This window comes from Planococcus citri, chromosome 4 (genome assembly GCF_950023065.1).
Source record: "Planococcus citri chromosome 4, ihPlaCitr1.1, whole genome shotgun sequence".
Lineage (NCBI taxonomy): Eukaryota > Metazoa > Arthropoda > Insecta > Hemiptera > Pseudococcidae > Planococcus > Planococcus citri.
This window is the reverse complement of record NC_088680.1, coordinates 66,986,573-67,009,843: the sequence shown is the minus strand read 5'-3', so window position 1 is coordinate 67,009,843 and position 23,271 is coordinate 66,986,573. Positions and strand designations below refer to the sequence as shown.

General features: G+C 34.1%; 2 protein-coding genes across 4 annotated transcripts; both read left to right on the top strand.

Moving 5' to 3' along the window:
* The first annotated feature begins 602 nt into the window (after positions 1 to 602).
* On the top strand, positions 603 to 5,403 carry LOC135845009 (gastrula zinc finger protein XlCGF57.1-like). Of its 2 annotated transcripts, none has more exons than XM_065363442.1 (2): positions 603 to 873; positions 1,223 to 3,002. In XM_065363442.1, the coding sequence occupies exon 2, from the start codon at positions 1,280 to 1,282 to the stop codon at positions 2,897 to 2,899; it is 1,620 nt and encodes a 539-aa protein (XP_065219514.1). In that variant the 5' UTR covers positions 603 to 873; positions 1,223 to 1,279; the 3' UTR covers positions 2,900 to 3,002. The 2 variants fall into 2 exon arrangements, with proteins under 2 accessions (XP_065219514.1, XP_065219513.1); XM_065363441.1 differs by lacking the exon at positions 1,223 to 3,002 and adding an exon at positions 3,403 to 5,403 and having other exon boundaries at positions 613 to 873.
* A 7,852-nt stretch (positions 5,404 to 13,255) lies between these two features.
* Positions 13,256 to 23,130, top strand: LOC135845011 (leukocyte elastase inhibitor-like). Of its 2 annotated transcripts, none has more exons than XM_065363445.1 (6): positions 13,256 to 13,551; positions 20,994 to 21,221; positions 21,339 to 21,541; positions 21,622 to 21,849; positions 22,094 to 22,234; positions 22,340 to 23,130. In XM_065363445.1, exons 2-6 carry the CDS (start codon positions 20,994 to 20,996, stop codon positions 22,926 to 22,928), a joined length of 1,389 nt encoding a protein of 462 aa, XP_065219517.1. In that variant the 5' UTR covers positions 13,256 to 13,551; the 3' UTR covers positions 22,929 to 23,130. The 2 variants fall into 2 exon arrangements, with proteins under 2 accessions (XP_065219517.1, XP_065219518.1); XM_065363446.1 differs by lacking the exon at positions 13,256 to 13,551 and adding an exon at positions 20,564 to 20,834.
* Positions 23,131 to 23,271: the final 141 nt, after the last annotated feature.

The window sequence follows — 23,271 nt, the reverse complement described above, 5'->3', positions numbered from 1 at the left end:
ACTCTGTGTTTTGGTCGGTGTTTGTTTACTTTGGTTATATTCTGCAAATTCTCCAGTCACTATTGTCTAGTTCTAGTGGAAATCTTGGGGCTTGAAGTCGAATGATGACTATGAGTAATTAAGCACACGCGAATTGAAAATCGAAAGCGAACACGAACAACGAAAGACGGAAAGAGTTTCAATTTGATATAAATTACTCATATTTTTGACCGAACGAGAAAGAGTTTGAAATCATTGTCTTACCAGAACCGCGAACTCACCGATTTTTGTCCATCCGGAGACAAAAATACAACGATTAAGAACCTTTAATGACGACTAAATTCGCGAAATAATTAACCACACGCGAAGTTGCAATCGTCCATAATTAATTTAGATAATTTCAACCACCCGCATGGAAAATTTTTGATTCATCGAAGCTTTTTGTTTTTGATTTTTGCAGGGATTGCACGAGGTGGGGAGGAAAACACTGGAAAAAAACAAAAAAATTTGAACCAATCACAGCCATGGAATTCGGTAAAATGAATTCTCCATTTTGATTGGCTCAAGTCTACGTGACGTCATTACAGAAAAGTTATTGATACTGCCTAAAAATATAATCATGGCAAGTCAAAAAACAAAAACTTGCTGGTTGTTTGAAAATTTTTCTTTTTCAACGAAAGTTGAGGAAAATTGTTTGAAAATCGGGAAATTTTTTCTCGTTTTTCAATAAAATTTATTAATTTCTGATTTGTAAAATGATGTATAGTTACGTACTGTCATAATGCAGTACAATACGTAATAATTCGTTCGTGCATCTGTGTACTCTGCGACGTTTTGCTGAACGAAGTTTGGAGACTCTTCAAGTATCATTCAGTATTTTGAATGAAACCAAAGGTAAGCTTCACTTTTTTCAGTATTTCTCTTGATAATAATTCAGTAGTATGATCGAAAGTCTCAAATGTTGATCCCTAGTCATTGTAACCTGTGACGAAATATTCCTATTCCTGTTTATGGGGGTGAAATGATGTAGCGAGTTCCCTTCCCTGTTGTCAAGATGTAACTATCATTTGCATATTTATGACTCGAAATAACTGCAGAACAGTTACGTAAATGGATGAACTTGATTACTTCGAAGCAAGATTTGATCTATTCATCACCACATTAAACGCTAATCCAATATTATATCAAGCCAGAGTAAAATCTCGAAAGAAATATAAGAGAATACATCGTTTATTTGTTGCAGCGATAACTGCTCGCTCGATTAACTATATACCATATACGACGAAGAGAAAAACAATACATGGAATTTCCACGTCAAGACGAAATTGAAAAAGATTACAGCGGTAGCTACGAAGTGGATAATTTCACGGTAACCGAGATCACCTATGACAATTTAGCGGAGAACGAATTAAACTATGATGACGAGAATGACTCAAACGACGAAGAAATCGTTGAATTTACTGCGAATTCGTGCATTTTCTGTAATAAAAACTTCGAAAAAGAATCCGATTTGCAACACCACATAAGCTATCAAGTTTCAGAATGTAACGGTTGTAAAAAATGGTTCTGCGATCGTAAACTGTACAATGATCACATCGAATCGTGCAGCAATGTAAAGGAAATTTCCAAAGAAACCAAGTCTACAATTCCGATTCCTGAAAATGATGATTCATACCTTGAAAATGAACTAAATACAGTTGAAACTGCTGTTCTAAATGTTATAGCTACAAACGCACCTAAAGCGAAAATTTTCGAATGCTACGACTGCGGGAAGAGTTTCTCAGCTAAACGAGTACTCCAAGACCATATCAGAATACACACGAACGAAAAACCATTCACTTGTACCGAATGTGGTAAATCTTTCCGACAGCTTTCTCATTATAAAACTCATCAAAAAGTACACGATGCTGAGAAATACGAGTGTTTTCATTGTCAAAGAGTTTACCGTAATAAGGATCGTCTCAGAACACATATCTTAGCGCATGAAAATGGTAAAAAGCACGTTTGCAAGTATTGCGGCAAAAAATACCTCTTAAGCGAGACCCTGAAAGAACACATTCGTCTACATACCGGCGACGGTGTCATTGTCTGCGAACTCTGCGGTAAAGATTTCACATCGAGGAGTAAAATGGAGAAACACGTTAAAATGCACACATTGGATAAGAAATACAGCTGCGATATATGCCAAAAGAAATTCATGAATCCGTACACCTTGAAGCAACACGTATCTAGACACAGCGTTGTGAAGGACAAGAAATGCCACATCTGCGGTAACTTATACACCGAGGATTATTTCCCTACTCATTTACGAACGCACACCGGTGAGAAACCTTTCCAATGTAAAATATGTGGACGACGTTTCGCTCAAAATTCCGGTCTATGGGAGCATCGAGTCGTGCACGAAGATTTAAAACGTTTTTATTGCGGCTGCGGTAAATATTTCGCGCGTAGCAAGGAACTAAAAAAGCACAAAAAACAGCACACCGGAGACGGTTTCGTGTATTGTAATTATTGCGGTAAAGGTTTCGCTTCGAAATGGTTGCTACAGAATCACGAACGTAAACATACCGGTGAAAGACCGTTCGTATGTCCTATCTGTAGCGTTGGATTTACTCAAAAAGCTAATTTATTCGCTCATCTCAGGAATCACACCGGAGAGAAACCTTTCGCTTGTGAAACTTGCGAGCGTCGGTTTTCCAGCAAAGCTAAGCTCAAGGCTCATATTATGATACATACCGGTGAGAAACCATTCGTGTGTACTTTCTGTGATAAAAGATTCCGTCAGATGAGCACGCTCGAGTCTCATCTTAAAACCCATACTCAATCGTACGAATGCGGTTGCTGTGATATGCGGTTCGCTAGAAAGGATTCGTTGAAAAAGCATACCGATCAAGTGCACGTTCAGGAGTGTTACGAATGACGAACTAAGCTATTTGTACGTACGATACTGTGTTAGTGATATTAATTTTAAGTTTTGAATATCTGGACATATTGAATTTAATTTATTAAATAATATTATTGTATTCGAGCGTATTATTCATTATTATTGAGATTACAGTTTCGTATTATTGTTCGATCGAGATTGATGACCGAAGAAAATTTGAACGTAGTATCTGTGCGATCTCTTTGATATTTCAGAATTGAAGATTGAGAAACAATTGGATGAAATTTTATATTATGAAAGTGATCGTCTATAAGTATACTTCGTTAAATTAGAATTTCGCAAAAATTACATTTCACCCCGCTCCCCCTCCCTTCGTTCATCACCACTGGTCAAATCACTTCGAAAGACCGGTGAATCTGATTTCTCCACAACATCATCGATTACTCAACATTATTCGGTGAAAGTGATACTAAATTCTTCGAACTAATTTCAATCACGACAGATTTAAAATACAGAATATTTTTCCTTTTTTGTTTCAGTTCTCATCTTCGTCGATCATGGAATTCATTTACGAAATAGTCGACACCCAGACTTGCACAGATGAAGAATCCGTTGCTTGTCAGAACGAACTACTCCAAAGTCTATTCAACGACGTTACCGATCTAACGAAACATATACTTCCCGATATGGATGATTCAGTCTACGATATTATTCACGAAAACGAACCCATTAATGAACCAATGTTAGTCGAACAGGTCGAAAGTGAACCCAACGTAATAGAATCCTACGATGCTGAAAAAGAAACCGAACTATTCGTCGAAGAAATCGAAGTAGACGATCTGCAGGGTATAAAAGTCGAAAGCGTTTACCAGTGTGATATTTGCGAGCAAAAATACGACGACGAAGAAGACCTATTGAAACATTTCGACGATTATTTAAAATGCGACATCTGCGATAAGAATTTCTGCAATAAATTGCTCCATAAGCTGCATCTATCGACTCATAACACCGAACTGTACGAATGCGACGAATGTCAGGCTATATTCAGCTTACGAGAAAATTTAGTAACTCATAAAAAAGCTCATAATAACGGCGACATTGACGTACTGAACGAAACACCGGATTCGTACGTATGCAAATTATGCCATTTCACGTTATTCTCGCCATCCGAATTAAAAACCCATTACATGACGCATATAAAGAAAAATCGAAGAACTTTGAGACTCTACGAGTGTGCTTATTGCGGTAAATGTTTCACCGATAAGAGCGCCTTGACGAAGCACATCTTAGTGCACACCGGTGAAAAACCATTCCAGTGTAAATACTGCTGTAAACGGTTTCGGCAAAAGGGTTACTTAGAGTATCACGTTAGAAATCACTTTGGAAAGAATGATTTCGAATGTGATACTTGCGGAGCTCATTACAAAACCAAATCCAGATTAGTTGCTCATATTAAAACTCATCTTTACGGTAAACAGCACGCTTGCCATTACTGCGGAAAATACCTAATGTCTCGAAAAACCCTACAAGATCATTTGAAAATCCATACGAAGGAAGGTTTACTCCAATGCAACATCTGCAGCAAAACGTATCTATCGCTTAATAATCTTCGTAACCATATTCGTAAGCATAATAACGATAAACCCTACTCGTGTCCGCATTGTGATAAGAAATTCATCGAGAAAGGTAACATGAAACGTCACGTAGAGAGACATTTCCAAAGCAAAGTCGAATGCGAATATTGCCATAACGAATTCGCCGTCAGCTATTACCCGGTTCATCTACGTCTTCATACCGGTGAGAAACCGTACCAGTGCCAATATTGCGATAAACGTTTTACTCAATGTTCCGGTCTTAAAGATCACGTAATGGTTCATACCGGTGAAAAACCCTTCGAATGCGAATACTGTTCGAGGAAGTTTGCTTATAAATCTCATCATAAAAGACACCTAACAACTCATACCGGACAAGGAGCTTACCGTTGCGGAATCTGTGATAAGACTTTTTTCACCAAGACTCTTCTATCGAACCATACAAGATCGCATACCGGTGAGAAACCGTACAGTTGTTCGGAATGTGGCAAATTTTTCAGTCAGAATTCCAATTTATTAGCTCATTATAAACTACACACCGGACTCAAACCTTTCAAATGTGATCAGTGCGAGTTGAGGTTTTATACGAAATCTAAACTCAACTATCATAGCAGAGTGCACGGTAATGAGAAACCGTTCTCGTGTACTTTTTGCCAGAAGACATTTAAACATAGGTCTTCGTTGAATGTTCATATTAACGCTCATACTGTATCTTGCAGTATTAAGTGTTCGGCTTGTAATAAGAGTTTTTCGTCCAGGTCTAATCTCAATAGGCATATTACCAAGCATATGGTAGAAGAACATATATTTATCACTGGTTAGGTGATTTATGATACCTAAATGGTTGTTTGTTGAATTATTCAATATTTTCATATTCGATTCGGTTTGAAACTTTGTCAACATTTTGTGAAATATTTTTTTTTCCGAAAAATATACCTACCTATGAGTCGTTTTGTAAGAGATTGATTAATTTATTTGTTATTTTAACTCACTCAGATAAGTAGGTTTTTTCTGAGTCACGACATTATAGTTCAATTCGATTCGAACTAAAGTACGTCAACTTCGTGTAATCTTATTTTTTTTCCGAAGAAATGGAATACTTAATTACGAGTGACTGAACCCATTATACGATTTTTTTCCTTGTACCTATTTTGCAATATATTAAATACGCATTTAAATATTTATTCAACGAAGCCTGAGTATTCGTGGTCGTTTCACTCAAGTCAGGGAAAACCCCACACGTGATTTAGGCGTATCTTTTGTCAGTTTTGTCGCAGTTGTAAAATTTAAATTCCAATTGGTTATTGTAACGGTTGGTTTATTTCCTAACGATGAACTACGATGATTAAATATTTTCAAAAAAATTTCATTTCATCGTGTCAAGTTAAATATTTTTTCATTCGGATGGTATCTGAAAATCAATATTGATTAATAAACAAATGTTACGACGTCGTAGAATTCTAAAAGAAAAAAGAGAATTTTCATCTTTGATTTTGAAATTAGATGCACACGAGTATTGTTTTTTTTAACGTACATACAAGGTCAATATTCCCACAAGATAGGTAACCTTTACAACTCGTGGACTCCGATCGAGCTGAAAATTGATTCGCTGAAAAAACATGTCATTCAGATCTCAGAACCAAATTTTCAGCTGCCGAAGTTGATTTTTCGATTTTTGGCGAATTTTTGAAAATGACGGAAATTGCAATTGATATTTTGATTTTTTGCCAAAATTGCAAAAAAATCAACTAAGTATACTTCTTTAAATCAAAATTTCCAAAAAGTCTTGCTTTTCTTGTCGCAATAAATCTGCTTTAAATTCGTCAAAATTGAAATAAATCAGTTTGTTTTCAAAATTGCCAAAAATCTTACTTTTTTTTGCCAAAATTACAAAAAAAGCGTACTTTTTTACCAAAAATGTCAAAAGCCTGTTTTTGTTGAAACTGCTGGAAGGTCCAACTTTTTTCATAGAATCCAAAAAAGGTCTTCTGTTTTTTTTTTCGTCGTAATTTCTCTAAAATTTGTTCGTCAAAATTGCAAAAAAATCTTAAAATTGCAGGAAAAATGTTTTTGGTCAAACTTGCAGAAATTTTGTAGTCAACATTTCCATAAAGTGCTTTTATTGTTGTTTCATTCGTTAAAATTGCATAATTGCAGCAAAAAAAGTCGTTTTTATCAAAATTACCAACATTTCATTCTTGGTCAAAAAATTGAGGAAAAAGTTGTACTTTTTTGTAAAAACCGTTAAAACGACGCATTTTTAGTCAACATTTTCAAAAATAGCCTGTTTTGTTACAAAATTACAAAAAAAAAAGTTGTCCTTTGCCTAAATTGAAGAAAAAAATTGCATTTATTTTATTGTCACAACAAGATCTGTTTCAAGTAAGTATTCCTCACTCACAATTGTAAAAAAAAAGTTTCCCATGAAAATTATCATAAAAATCACTTTTTTGCAAAAAATTGCAAAAAATTTACTTTTTGTAAAAATTGTAGAAAAAAGACACTTTTATTTTTTAGATCAAATTTTTTTTTAAAAAGACCTTAATTGCCCATAAAATCACTTTTTTAGCCCAAATTTTCCGAAACAGTCGCTTTTTTTGAGTTTTTTATCGCAAAAAAATCAGTTGTTATAAGAAAAAAGTTATCAAAACATATTTTTTTTCGCTAAACTTGTAAACAAAAAAAAAGTCGTAGCAATCTGCCGCTATGTAAGAGTCAAATTTTTGTGCCAGGAACATTGAGGGCTCTTGAGGGGAGTACGTCCCCCTGCACCCCCCTCGGGCTTCGCCCAACTTTCTTTTTCCTTCTTCAAAAAATAAAATACGGTAACAAACCTGTCTTGACCCTGAAACAGGTCAAATGGGGTTGGAAGGTTGAAACCGGCAAAAGTCACTTCAGGTACATCCTCCCATTGTACTGTGAAAATTTGGACCCTCTGTGTCAATTTGTAGGGCATGTAGGCTTTCTTATATGTACGTCCAAAAACACATTTGACCTTGGAAATGGGTCAAATAGGGATGGAAGGTTGAAATCTGCAAAAGGCACTTTGGGTACATCCTCCCATTGTATTGTGAAAATTTGGACCCTCTAGGTCAATTTGGAGGGGCTGTAGGCTTTCTTAAAACGTCAAAAAAAGGCTTAAAATAGACCAGAAATCCACTTTTTTGACCCTGGAGAGGGATCAACTAGGGTTGGAAGGTTGAAACCGGCAAAATGCACTTCGGGTAAATCCTCCCATTGGCTTGTGAAAATTTGGACCCTCTAGGTTGATTTGGAGGGGCTGCAGGCTTTCTTAAACATCGAAAAACCCGTAAAATAGACCAGAAATCCACTTTTTTGACCCTGGAGAGGGATCAACTAGGGTTGGAAGGTTGAAACCGGCAAAAGGCACTTCGGGTACATCCTCCCATTGGCTTGTGAAAATTTGGACCCTCTAGGTTGATTTGGAGGGGCTGCAGGCTTTCTTAAACATCGAAAAACACGTAAAATAGACCAAAAATACACTTTTTTGACCCTGGAGAGGGATCAACTAGGGTTGGAAGGTTGAAACCGGCAAAAGGCACTTCGGGTACATCCTCCCATTGGCTTGTGAAAATTTGGACCCTCTAGGTTGATTTGAAGGGGCGGCTGTAGGCTTTCTTAAAGAATAAAGACTTGAACGTTGAAAAACACGTACTAATAAATAGACCAAAAATCCACTTTTTAGACCCTGGAGAGAGGTCAAATAGGGTTGGAAGGTTGAAACCTTCAATAAATATACTCATGGGGCACCCTCTCATTGTATGCTGAAAATTTGGACCTTCTAGATCAATTTTAGGGGTGAGGGGGGTCAAAAATAGGGGTAAAATCTGGTTTCTCCCACTTTAAATGGGGTGGGGATGACCTAGGAAGCTGAAATTTGGATATGTTGATTACAATGGAAGTACTGACCAGTGGTATGATTTTGGACTCTTTTCGTTCATTTGGGGCCACATTATGCCCCTCCAAAAAAATGACCTTTCTGTAATTTTCAACTTTGACCCTTCAAACTGCGGGGGTCAATTTCAAGTTTTAAAAGAACCCCATTCCCTAAGTTTGAATTGATTTGATCAATTAGAGCAGATTCCCGGTCATAAAATGTAAAAATGACCATCATGCTGAAACTTCTAAATACATTTATATAAAATCTGACACACCTAGAATCGTCTAGTTTGAGCTCAAAACGTCGAGAACTATCAAAATTTTTGACCCCCGACCTTTTTATCCAAAGTTGGGCCTACCGCAATAGCCATCATTTTTTACAAAAATTTGGCTTATTATAAAAGCTTTCTCGAAAAAATTTCTCAGAAAACTTTGTTTTTTTTTTTCAATCAAAAATCAGAATTCCTAAAAAGTAGAACTTTTATGCAAAAATTGCAGAAAACCATTTTTTAACGTCAAAATTTCCAGAATTTTTATACCCCTACTACAAAATAATCTGATTTTTATTAGAAAAAAAAAAAAAAAAAGTGAAAAGACGTATTTTTAGAAAAGAACTATTTTGTAATCTAAATTGTCAAAATTACAGAAAAAAACTTTTTTTTAGTAAAATTTCCCCAAAGTCTTGCTGTTTTGTTGCAAAAAACATGCAAAAAATCAGTCGTTTTGTTTACCTATAAAAAGTATAGTTACAGAATAAAAAGAACAGTTTTGTAAAAATTCCCAATAAAACTTTTTTTTAAAAAAATCAACATTTCAGAAAAATTTGTCTATTCTTTTTGGTCAAAATTTCCAGAAGGTCTTGCTTTTTGTAGGTATGTACCGCAAAAAAATGTTTTTCTATTAAAATTACCAGAAAAAAAACTTGTTTTGACTTTTTCCTTTTCCCCCTAATTTTCAAAAAAATCTCCTTTATTTTAAAAATGGTAAAAATATTTTATCGTCATAGGTAATCTCCAAAAAGTCTCGTTTTTTGGCCAAAATCCTCAACAAAGTTTACCTTTTTTGTTCACCAAAATTGCAAAAGAAAATTCCTTCTGTACCAAAATTGGAATTTGGAAGAAAGACACGTTTTGTTGGTTGTCAAAATTATTACATATGTTACAAAATTTTTATATTTTGGAAATTGAGTTTTTGGGGAAAATTTATTGGGGGGGGGAGGGAATGTTCGTTTGAAGAATATTAATTTGGAAAATCGAAATCCAGTATTCATGTAGTTGGAATTGTCATTCAGATAGTCCGGCATATGACAATAGGAGTAATTGCACCCCCCCCCCGCCGATCATCCGGGACAACATTTTTCTTAAAGGGGTCATCCTAAGGAACATTTTAATGCAAAGTTGCCAAAAAAAAAGTTGGCCTTACTTACAAAATGGCGGCCATTTTGATTGACAGGTCAGCCGAAATCGCAGATTTTGCGTGTTTTAACATAGGACTTGCACAAACTTTTTCAAACTTTACAAAGGTAGATCGAAAGATCATGCAAAAATTTATCACCTGTCCAAATTTCAAGTGCTAAAGTGCGTTTTTCGATTTTTGGTAAATTTTTGAAATTTAGGCCAAAAATGAGGGAAAAAATCAAAATTTTACCAAATTGTCCAAGAAAACTGAAATTTGGGATATACCCTATTTTCGACATGCCAAATCGATTGGAAACGGTTTCAACCCGTTTTGAGCAGTTCTGGAGCCTCCAGCAGATTTTTGAAACTCGAAATTCCCACAAAATCCCATCAAATTGGAGTTGTAAAGCTAAAATTCATTCTAAAAACTAATTTCAATACGCTACGAAGTACTGCAGGTGAATTTCAAGTCGTTTTGGAGGCTCCAGCGACTTTTTGAAAATTCTTGAAACCTCCATCAGATTTTTGAATCTTTCAAATTTTCACAAAATTTCATCAAATGGAGATGGAAAGCTGAAATTTACTCTACACTCCAATTTTAACACCCTCGGAAGACGACTTTAGGTGGGTTCAAGTAATTTTAGGGCCACCAGCGACTTTTTTTGAAAATTACTGGAGCCTCTAGCAGATTTTTGGAACTTTAAATTTTCACAAAATGTCATCAAATGGAGATGGAAAGCTGAAATTTATTCCACACTTCAATTTTAACACCCTCTGAAGACGATTTCAGGTGGGTTTAAGTCATTTTAGGGCCTCCAGCGACTTTTTTGAAAATTACTGGAGCCTCCAGTAGGGAGTTTGCAAGCTGAAATTTACTTCGCAGACTACATGGTGGTTTCAAATGGTTTTGAAGCTTCCAGCTACTTTTAGGAAATTTCAATTTTCCAAAAAAACGTCATACAACCTTTCAAAAAGTTGCTGGAGGCTCCAAAAAGACTTGAAATTCACCAGCAGTCAACTTCGTAGCGTATTGAAATTAGTGTGCAGAATGAATTTCGACTCTCCATCTTGGTTTGATAACATTTTGGGGAAATTTCAAGTTTCAAAAATCTACTGGAGGCTCCAGTAATTTTCAAAAAAGTCGTTGAAGGCTCTAAAATGACTTGAAATCCACCAAAAGTCGTTTTCAGAGGGTGTTAAAATGGGAGTGTAGAGTAAATGTCAGCTTTCCATCTCTATTTGATGAAATTTTGTGAAAATTTAAAGTTTCAAAAATCTGCTGGAGGCTTCAAGAATTTTCAAAAAGTCGCTGGAGGCTCCAAAACAACTTGAAATTCACCTGCAGTACTTCGTAGCGTATTGAAACTAGTTTTTAGAATGAATTTTAGCTTTACAACTCCAATTTGATGGAATTTTGTGGGAATTTCGAGTTTCAAAAATCTGCTGGAGGCTCCAGAACTGCTCAAAACGGGTTGAAACCGTTTCCAATCGATTTGGCATGTCGAAAATAGGGTATATCCCAAATTTCAGCTTTCTTGGACAATTTGGTAGAATTTTGATTTTTTCCCTCATTTTTGGCCTAAATTTGATTTTCAAAAATTCACCAAAAATCGAAAAACACACTTTAGCACTTGAAATTTGGACAGGTGACAAATTTTTGCATGATCTTTCGATCTACCTTTGTAAAGTTTGAAAAAGTTTGTGCAAGTCCTGTGTTAAAACGCAAAATCTGCGATTTCGGCTGACCTGTCAGTCAAAATGGCCGCCATTTTGTAAGTAAGACCAACTTTTTTTTTGGCAACTTTGCATTAAAATGTTCCTTAGGATGTCCCCTTTAAGAAAAATGTTGTCCCGGAGGATCGGCGGGGGGGGGGCGGTGCAATTACTCCGTATTGTCATATGCCGGACTAAGAGTGATGAAAAAATGTTTCAAAAATTGACGATTTTTGATTTTTTTTTGGTTTAGAGGTTTTTCAACTTGTAAAAAAATTCTCTTTTACATTTATAAACTCGGATTTGTAATTCACCGTTCTTATATGAATTCAGAATGTCAATCTGATTATAGGATTAAATTTTCAGCTGCTGAAGTTGATTAAAACGCCTTCTGGAGCGATTTGAAAATTGCTGGAGAGAAGCAAACTTTGGCTGGAGGCTCGAAATCGACTGGAAAATTGTGGTAAACGATTCGAGAGGTCGATTTTAGCATAAAAATCGAGTTTTAGAATTTTATTTCTGTGTATTATGTTTACTCTTTTTGTAAATCATGAAACTGAAAAAAATAGGTACTAGCAACATTCGAATAAATTCAGTTGATTAATTCAAAATAGATCGATCATAATTACCCGATAATTAATGCTCGTTTATTTTTCATTCAAATTTTGTTGATAAAATGTCTGCTGTATGTCCTTGGCGGTATGTACTCGTATTATTTTAGCCCAAACAATGTATCAATAATACATATACCAGCGACGGGCCTTCTAAAAGTAGGGGTACAATGGCGAAAAAAACTGCGAATGTGATAATGGAAACGACAATCAACCTATCATTAAAATAAAATTATTCATGAATTCGCATATTATTATCTAATTTCTCAAAAAGTGTCCATTTCCTTTTATTCTTCCACAGCTTTGTGTACCTATGGTACGGCTACAGCAATAAAGATCTCCGCATAAGCGCGCAGAGGAATACCCTTTGCTTTCATTCAGACTCAGCGAGAGGTAGGTCTAGGTAGGTATTTCCGAACAAAGAGTTGGTAAATTTTCAGCCGGAACTGAATGCTTATTAACCACTCGAATTCGTGACATTTTCACACCCATAACTTACGCGCGACTTATGATGATGAGGTCACGAATGGTAAAATTTTTTTCTCAAATTATCCATCCATTCATTCATTCGATAAAAGAGATGATTAATTTTTCAAAGCTCTCAATTGATAATTAACTAAGTAGTAAAATATTACTCAGGATATTTCCCCATAAATTTTACTCAGAATTTGAACTTGATCCGGCAATTGGCAAAGTACCTACGACTATTTTACCATAAAATTTGTTCTTTGGGTTGGTCACGAGAGATAAAAAAAAATTGATTGACAGCCAGAAGTGTAATAGTTATACTTAATTAAGCACGCCGAAACATTCTAGGTAACTTATAGAAGGTAAGTAAACAGCGTAGTAATAAAAAAACGCAATAATTTGGTTCATTAATTTACGAGTTAGGTATAAAACGACCCAATACTTCGTGAGAGCGAAGAAAGGACGATTAGATACTCAGATATATAGGTTGTAGGGTTTCATTACCATTTACCAGGTATCTAAGTGTATTTCTACACTTTGTGTCTCGAGAAAAAACTTGAACTAAGTAAAGTAAATAAACATTTTGTTATAGTTTTTTTGCATGTGCGATGTGCGGCGATGAGTATACTTACCTACCTATGATTCACTATATATTTTCTTTTTTTCTCGGTGTTTGCGAGCGATACACACAGACAAGTGAGCTTCATCTTATTAGTATTATTTGCATTGTGTTCTGGCACGATCACGATTTTTTGAGTGGACGTGACGTCAAGTATGAAACTCAGTTATCTGCGGGTTTTCAAAATGTATTTAGAACTAGGAGTCGGGTGTATCGTGCTCTGATATCTTTATAATAGATGACCGAGAATAAATTTCGGCATTGTGATTTATTCGCGTTCGTATAACGACGAGGATTGGTGGTTTTTTTTTTTTTGCTATCTTGTATAGTGTGAGAAGGAATCGTAATATAACGACGAAAGATATCGCACCGGAAACAAATTGCCAAGGTATGTCGTGATTTTTTCGTTCAAAAAATAATTACTCAACTTTATGCTTCGTATTTTATAGATATTAATTTTGGTGGGTGTAATTTAATGGTTAACTGTGTAAGATGGTTTTGGAAGATCGTCTGGTACTCTGGTAGAAGTGCATCTGTACGATTTAGATCTTTTTTTTATTTTTTTATTTTTATTTATGATCGATAGGATGGTTTCATTTATTAAAAAAGTTTACTTGAAATGCATCACTGATAGGATTGTTTCATTTGATTGTTTATTTGTAATTATAACAAAACTGTTCACAAATGATATTCAATTATTTAAAAAAAAAAAAAAAAAAAAAATATTACTAATTCAAAACCAAATTTTTTATTTTAATTGTTGTAATGTTACATTATTATAACTTATAAAGTAAGCTGTTGAAAGTCTAAACTGCAAAGTGCAATTTGAGTTTACGATTAACCATTTTCATACTTCATACTAACCCAACCTTCAAAATGCTGTTTATCGAAGAATTTATTAGTACTTATTAAAAATGCACTCAGCACATTATCAAGATGAAGGTATTTTATGCCAATTTTATGAGAGAATTCATAAATGCAAAATGATCAAGGTAATCGAATTGAAAAAGGTCTGATGATCAAAGATACCAAACTTAACAACGTTTTAGAATGGTTGTTTTTTTTTTGTTTTTTTTAAATTGCATTAAAAGTGAAAGTATTTTGAAGATGAATTCGTCAACAAATAAAAATTATGTTCATATCAGGATGATTGTGGCCAAAATGTACTTGATAATTAATTTCTTTGACTCTTCAGTCTTCTTATCTATAATATTTCTTATTGATAAAAAGAATATTTGTGTTGCGGTTAGTCATGTTTCATTCATGCGGTAACGCATAAGCCAAAGCCATTGATAATGAAAATAATGATAGAAGAATGTTGTTGCATTTTTCTTCGGCTGAATCACTATCTGTCTGTTTTATTATTGCAATAGTTCACTTCAATTGATGTCTTTTTGCGATCTCAGCGATATATTATATTTATGTTCCGGTAGACAAATATCAGATTTGTATACCTGTGCAAAATTGTAGACCGAAAAATAAATAGATAGGTAGTGTTGATAGTGAAGTAATTTCTATTCTATTGAATTTTTGATCACTTGCAATATTTTCATTTATAATGAGAACATGAAATTTGAAATTCCATCACGTGTTGAATGAATTAAGATGTTTCGACGTTCAAACAATATGAAAATGTACTTCCATATTAAGCACACTTGAAGTCACGATCAATGACTTCTCACAAAAAAAAAAGAAATAATTTTAGCCATGTTTCCTCATAAGAATTAAGTTCAACAATCAAAATAAGTACCCAACTATACCTATGAATTATTTTGTTAGGTAGGTATCTTAATCTAATCAGAAGTCATTAGCATCGGTGAATTGAACTTTTGAAAGAACATTACACCTTTTTTTTTTTTTTTTTACAAATATATGCAATGCAATTATATGTAGGTACGGAGAACGTAGGTAGGTAGGTATAGTTGTTGTAGATTATAATAAGTATGCCCAATAGAGGGGTAGTTGAACGGAACAGACAAGAACAGAACAAATTAACTTCTTTGGTATAATGATGGAATTGTTTCGAGTGAATGAGTATAGTTGGTAATGTTCTACATACTTAAACAGAACGAAGAAAACTAAAATATGGACAAAAGAAATGGAATAAATTTAAATTTAGACGAAGGAATAACAATTACCTTACCTACCTACCTAAATTATAAGAGTAAAAAATGAACATTTTGATCTGTTTCGAAATAGAACATTTCGAATTGTTCGTGTTTGTTCGATTTATTATACCAACAGACAATACAATAGGTAGTGTGACACTTTATTGAGTTGCCATTGAAAAAAAAAAAAAAAATTAATGGGGAGAAAATACATCTATAGAGAAAGCAAAAATTTGAAGAAAAAAATGAATCAAGGGTCATTCCATGTCAACTCAATCAACGTTTTTGAGTCATGTCTTTCGATTTCGCTCAATTTTTTTTACAATATAAGTATACCCACCCAGTAAGTAATAACACCGCATTCAGTTTGGTCCCAGCCCCCTCAGGGGGCAGGCGGGGGGGCTTCCATTATTTTCACATTGTCTCGAGGTACTCAACTTCAGCAGCCCATTCCTCCAAAACTATGATACTTTGATCAAAACTGATTTCACAGTTCGAAAGATCATTGTATTTAGAACTTTTTAAGCATTTTGAAATTTTTAAAAGTTGAAAGTTGAACTTTCAAATTGAAAGTTCAAATTTCAAAATGGCGCTGTAAGTGGGAACTACCATTTAAAATTTTGAAAAAATTTCCATAGATGAACCTTTTGATGTTTTTTCGAAATATTCAAGTTTCGAGATGGGATCTCTTAATGGAGAGGGAGCATCCCCACCTCCAATTTTGGGCGAAACTTTCGAAAGAAAATCTGGGGCATGTGACATATCGAATTCTATGTTTTCGGTGACGCTGAACACGAATATGACATCAGATTTTTGATAGGACCCCATCCATGGCCCCCAGCACCTCCCCAAAAGGGGTAAAAGTTTAAAAAAAGTGTTTTGTTTGTGCGACACATGGAATAGTATGTTTTTGGTGACGCTGAACACGAATATGACGTCAGATTTTTGATTGGACCCGTCCACGGCTCCCAGCACCTCCCCGAAGGGGGTAACCCCCAAAAACATGGTTACATTCGTGTGACACATGAAATAGTATGTTTTCGATATCGCTGAACACGAATATTACCATAGTTTTTTAAATCTACCTCACCCATGGCCCCCAGAACCTCCCCCAATATAGGTTGAAGTCCACAAAAATTGTTGGGGGCCGTGGATGGAGTCCAATCAAAAATCTGACCTCATATTCGTGTTCAGCGTCACCAAAAACATACTATTCCATGTGTCGCACGAACAAAACACTTTTTTTAACTTTTACTCCCTTTGGGGAGGTACTGGGGGCTATGGATGGGATCCAATCGAAAATCTAACGCCATATTCGTGTTCAGCGTCACCAAAAACATAGAATTCGATATGTCACATGCCCCAGATTTTCTTTCGAAAATTTCGCCCAAAATTGGGGGGGTGGGGGTGCTCCCCCTCCATTGAGAGATCCCATCTCGAAACTTAAATATTTCGAAAAAACATCAATAGGTTCATCTATGGAAATTTTTTCAAAATTTTAAATGGCAGTTCCCACTTACAGCGCCATTTTGAAATTTGAACTTTCAATTTGAAAGTTCAACTTTCAATTTTTGAAAATTTCAAAACGCTTAAAAAGTTCTAAATGCAATGTTCTTTCGAACTGTGAAATCAGTTTTGATCAAAGTATCATAGTTTTGGAGGAATGGGCTGCTGAAGTTGAGTACCTCGAGACAATGTGAAAATAATGGAAGCCCCCCACCCGCTCCCTGAGGGGGCTGGGACCAAACTGATTGCGGGGTTCCTACTTACTGGGTGGGTATACTTATATTGTAAAAAAAATTTGAGCGAAATCGAAAGACACGACTTTCAAAATCGGCTTTTTTTGTTGAGTTGACATGGAATGACTCTCAATTCATCCTTTGTGTATTTGAAAAGAAATTTCTGCAATCCTTCGACAAACTGAAGTCTAAAAATGCTAAATAAATCAGGGACATCGAGGGATATGTTCAACTTTGAAAAGCAAGCAAACGCAACCATTTTGATTTTGATTTTTTTAATTTTCAAAAATTGCATTTTTTCAAATTTTGTCCCAATTTTTTGAGAAAAAAAAGAAAAGAAAAAATGTTGATAATATTTTATCGTTTGATTTGTTTTACTCCAGCTTGTTCGAAATTGTTGATTTTTTGCAAAAAAAAAAATTTGTAAAAATTGCCCAAAAAGTCTCGCTTTTCTGCCAGAAATTTCCTCAAGTTGCTTTTGATGTTGCCCATTTTGCTTTTTGCCAAAAACTGTGAAAAAGTCTCACTTTTTTGCCAATAATTGCCCGAAAGACCTCCTTCTTATCAAACATTTTTAATCAGCATCACTTTGTTGGTAAAAATTACTAAAGAGTAAAGATCGCCGCCATTTACAAAAATTTACGAAGTGATACCTACTTTTGGAAAAAAAAATAGTATAAAAATCCGCTTTTATATAGTAAAAAATTATCAAAAATTTTCGTTTTTTAGTCTTAAACTGCTGAAAAGTATTGTTTTTTTGGTGAAAAATTACAAAAGGTAATCTAAAAAAAATGTTCAAAAGTCTCACTTTTTTGTTTTTTTTCTCAGAAATTGCTGAAAAACCTTCTTTTTTTCTGAAATTGTTAGTCTTGCTTTGCACTAAAAGTCCTGGTTTTCAGTTTTCGCCAAAAAAAAAAAAAAAAAAAAAAATGCGAGAAGGTCTCATTCTTTGGAAAAAATTACTAGATTATTACTTTTTTTTCAAGAAAAGTTGTTTTTAAAAAAATTGTCAAAGATTTGCTTTGTCTTTTGCTTGTGGTATAAAAATCTAGTTTTTCTGGTTTATTTGACCAAAAAAAAAAGGATTCTATTCAATTCTGGCAAAAAATTACACTTTGACAACTTTGATTATAAAAAAAAAAAAAACAACAAGTTTTCTCAAAAATGTTAACAGAACAATTTTTGCAAAAACTTGTAAGATTTTTTTTTTCACAACTTTGGTAAAAAAAGTAAATTTTTTAAAGATTCTTTTTGCGACAAAAAAGCAAGAGACTTTCGAGAAATTTTTGATTTAAAAAAATGTTTTCCAGCAATTTTTTTTGCCAATTTTTTATAACAAAACAGTTTTTTGTTGAAAATTTTTACTAAAAAAAACATTATTTTTACAGTATTTATAAAAGACTAATTTTATTGATAATTTATAAAAAACTAATTTTTTTTGTATAATTTTAACGAATAAAGCTGATTTTGTTGGGATCAGAAAAGCTATTTGTGAATTTTAACTAAAAAAAAGGCGTTTCCACAATTTTTGTTGAAAACATGACTTTTTAGTTTTTTGCAGTTATGACAAGCAATATGTAATTCCTGCAATTTCGGGATTTTTTTTCAATTTTAGCCAAAAAATTGTAGGAAAAACTGTGACGAGAAAAAACAAGTCTTTTTCCTATTTGTTACAAAAAAAAACGAAAGAATTATTTTTTTTGATGGCAATTTTGAACAAAAAAAAGGGTTTTAAAGTTTGTACAAAAAACTAAAAAGGATTGTGGCAATTTTGGCCAAAAAAGTAAGTTTTTTTTAGATAGGTAGCCTGTAGGTTTGAAAACAAACTAATTTTTTTTTTTTTAAATTTTTATGAATACAGTAGATTTTATTGCAACAAGAAAAACCAGACTACTTAGAAATTTTGACTAAACAATAGTGTTTCTGCAATCTTGGCAAATAACACGACTTTTATTTACCTATTAATTTTTACATCAAAGAACCATTTATTTGGATACTTCTGACAATCATAAACAGATTTTTCTTGGTAATTTTTCTTTTAAAAAGTATAATTTTTTCACAATTTTGCCAAAAAACGAGTCTTTCGTCTTTCTGGGATTTTTTTTTTAAAAAAAGTCTTTTTTGTAATGTAATGTTTACTAAAAATAGAACTGTTGTCCGCTTTTGTGCTTTCAGGATACAAATATAAAATGTAAAATTTGAATAAAATTTGTTGAGATATTTATTTATTGCAGGATGTGATGATCTCGAGTTTAGTTTTACAATTTTAAAAAAAATATATATCACAACCCCGTATCATTTCTTTTTGAAATATTAATAAATTTGAAGAATACCGAAAACAAAACATTTTTTTTTAAAATCCCATCATCAAGTCACGCGAATTGAACTACGCTCGTATTTCGCACTTGGGCACAACTCCATGAGTTTTATTCGTCTTTTTGAATCTTTCAATTCGCAAAATATACTTGCCAAATGACCCGACAAGTAATTGATTATCGACACGAGCTCTGCAGCGATATCAATCATTCAATGGTACACAGCAAAGCAAACGTGTATCCAAATGGTTATATTAAATTAAACGAATCAAATAAGCAAAGTCTCAAGTCTGCACCTAATCTATTTCTGATCAATCAATGAGTCATAACGTATAGAATAGTTCATTCATATTATTCGGAAACTTTTTGATTCAACTCTTATAAAGATAAACAAACACACCGAATAGCGGTGAATTCCTGCGAACTACTCATGCACCTAATCGTACCTAGTCCTACCAAAGCGTTGGTCTGTAATTTCATACCATAAAGTAGACTACAAAGGTCTACACCCACTTAATTGTTTCTATAATTATAACGTATAAAGACGGAAATAGTGAAAAATTGCGATCGGATGAAATAGATACGTTTAATAATAGATACCTGCATGATACATCGTATAGGTAGTACGTGGAACACCCAATACATAATGAGAAGAAAATTTCATCAAATTCGTCAATTAATTTTCCCCATAAATGGATAGGTAGAGGTACTTGTTGCTTGCTTTCGTGACTATAGAGAGAGATAGGTAGGTACTGTAGGGACATTGTAGGGTATAGAGGTGCACAATTCCAACTTCCATTGCGGAACTAATGAGAAAAGTAAAGTTGCTCCAGAGGAACGTGAGCTTTATACATACGATTGTCCAGCTTCACAGTTATTAATTTATATTTCTCGCATAATGAAATAAGTTTCGAGTACCGATTCGAATAACCTTGAGAAAACTGACCAAGTCAAAAACGTGTTTACGTTCGAATCATGTCTGTTTCATTGGTACATTATTCAAGTGCACGAAACAAGTTTTGTGATTCCATTAAATATATACACACAGTGGGGAAGAGGAATCGTCTACGATTCTACGTTTTTCGCTATTCTATTTCGTAACACACGCGTTAACTAATTATGAATGAGAAGTTTTTCTATCTACCTAAACGCTAGTGAGAAAAAAAAAGTGAAAAAAACCCAAAAATTTATGTATTATAGCAGCGAACTAGAGAGGTAGGTATGGGTGCTGTGTGACGTCTTCGACTCTGGAAGAATAGTATATGTAGATATCAGTCGTAGTACGAGTAAAAATATTTATAGCCATCAGTAGCGAGTTTGTTGTTTAACAAACTGATCATACATAATATAATCTACGTACTATGAGATCGAATACAGTAATATTACTACGTACTTAATATTACAATTATTTTATTAAATCGATTCGTAATAATGTGGCCGTATAATTTATAAAAAAAAAATAATTTCTTCGGTATAATAATTTAAAAATCTAGTGATATAGTTTCTAAGGTAAGCAAATTTTTTTTTCAAATTTTCTCTTTGTGTTCTCGAGTGTAATAATTTTATACCTACGCGTACCTAGCTAGAGACTTAGGCTAGTGATCGTTTCAAAATAGGTATTTATTTTTAGGCTACTTAATTAATAATTTTTTTCTTTTTTTATTACAGATGAAGTTTCCTTGTATTTTGAGTATTTGCTTTGTAATCGTACTGAATGTTAACGCTGTAACTTGGCCGGATCCGAAGAATTTTCGTTTAACCGATTATATAAATTATTCGCCTCGAACGAATGTTGCATCCAACGCTGTAAATAATTGGAAACCGAAAAGTTTTCGTCAAAATTCCAACCCAGGAGAACAATCAACTCAAAATAATTGTTTAACGGATACGCAAAAGGTACCGTAGATTACAAAAGTATTATCTTACTTTGCATTCGTACGAACAAAGCTAAAATTAATCATCGTTCGATGCTGATTTCTAATTCTCCAATTTAATTGTTCTGAATTTTTTCAGCGTATTACTAAAGGTATCAATAGACTGGCAGTTGGTTTAGATTACATGCTTTCTAAATCCAATCCAAATGGAAATATTTTAGTAGCTCCGATAAACGTTTTCAAAACACTGGCCACCGTCATGCTAGGTACAGCGGGAGATACTGAAAAAGAATTATTAAAAATGCTCAGCGGTCTAATCTTAGGGCGAAAGATAACCGAAGGGTAAATTTACAATAACTATTTGATGTAATTAATTACTATACTTGATTTTTCATCGTATATGTACCAATTTCCACCCACAGAACGGAAGCGTTTCACAAAGAGATGGGTAAACTGTTAGCCAAAGTAACCGATATTGATCCGGGAGTTAAATTCGGTACGAATATAAACATCGCTGGCGGAGTATTCGTACAAAAAGGTTTTCAAATAAAGCAACGATTTATCGAAATGGCTAAAAGTATTTATAGGAGCGACGTCACCGAATTGGATTTCCTTAACGATGGTACGAATTCTGCAATTGCTGTTAACAAGTACGTAATAGTTGAGATCTAATTTATTATGCATGACGTCAAGATACGATACCTACTCGCTTGTAATTACGTACATATGTATAGCATATCTCTATATCCGATTCGAATCGTACTAACTAAGAGACTAGTTACATTACCAGTTTTCATCATTTCACGTGTGTTTTTTCCCCCAATCGTATCAATGAATCACGTCGACGATGAGGACCAACCCATTTCTAATACTGGTTCGATTTTCAACTTACAGTTGGGTAGCCAATCATACCGAGAACAGGATTAAAGAACTAATTCAACCACCTATCGATCCGACCACTAAATTAATCGTAGCTGGAGCTTTGTACTTTAACGGCGATTGGGAGTTTCCATTTTTCCTCAAAGCAACCAAATGGTAGGTACGACGACGAGTTGTGGTGAAACTGTACGAAATCTAGTATTTTTCACGTTCGACGTACGTTTATCTAAACTAAAATATCACCGTTGTTTAATTTCACAGGCAACCATTTTACTTGGGAGATGGTAAAGATGAAACTAACACAGTTCAAGTACAAATGATGGTTGGTCAAGCTTTGATTCCGTACTACGAAGATAAAGAAGTCGGTTACCAAGCGATCGGTTTACCCTACAAAAACAGATCAGTTTACATGTACGTTGTGTTACCGAGACAAAATACGAGTTTAAAGCAACTTACCACCAGATTCATGCATAACGACTTCACCAACATCGTCGAAAAATCCAAACCGTCCGAAGTATTCTACGTGATGCCAAAAATGCAACTCGAAAACAAGATTAATTTGAGATCGCCGTTAGAGTATTTAGGAGTTCGATCTCTGTTCAATCCGTCCAAAGCTAATTTTACTAATATCGCAGACGCGCAGATATACGCTTCGGAAATTCTACATAAAGTCGAGATGGATGTAAATGAAATCGGTACGACAGCCAGCGCAGCTACTGCTACCACCGTGAATAGAGGCGGGTATATTAATTTCAGGGCGGATAGGCCTTTCTTCCTTTTTATATACAATGTTAAAGCCGAAGTCATGACATTTTGGGCTAGCATTCAGAAACCTACTCCTTTTCAGTGAGTAATTTTAAAGTAAAACGATCTTTTAACTCGATTAAATCGTGATTGAGCAGTATTTTCTGACGAGAGATATGCTTCTGCGGTGCATCAGAGAAATTTGATTATTTCCTACGAATACCAAACTTACCGTTATTTTTTTATATTAAGCGTATTTTTTACACGAGACGTATTAATTTATAGTTTAATAAATTTTTGTTACTCAATTTTTTGTTATATTTACGGTGTAAAAACTCGACGATTTTTCAACTTACTGGATTATTTTTACTCGAGTGTTTTTCATATTTCGTTCATCGAAACACGAACCGGACCAGACGATGGTAGTTTCAAATTCGAAGATTAAAAAT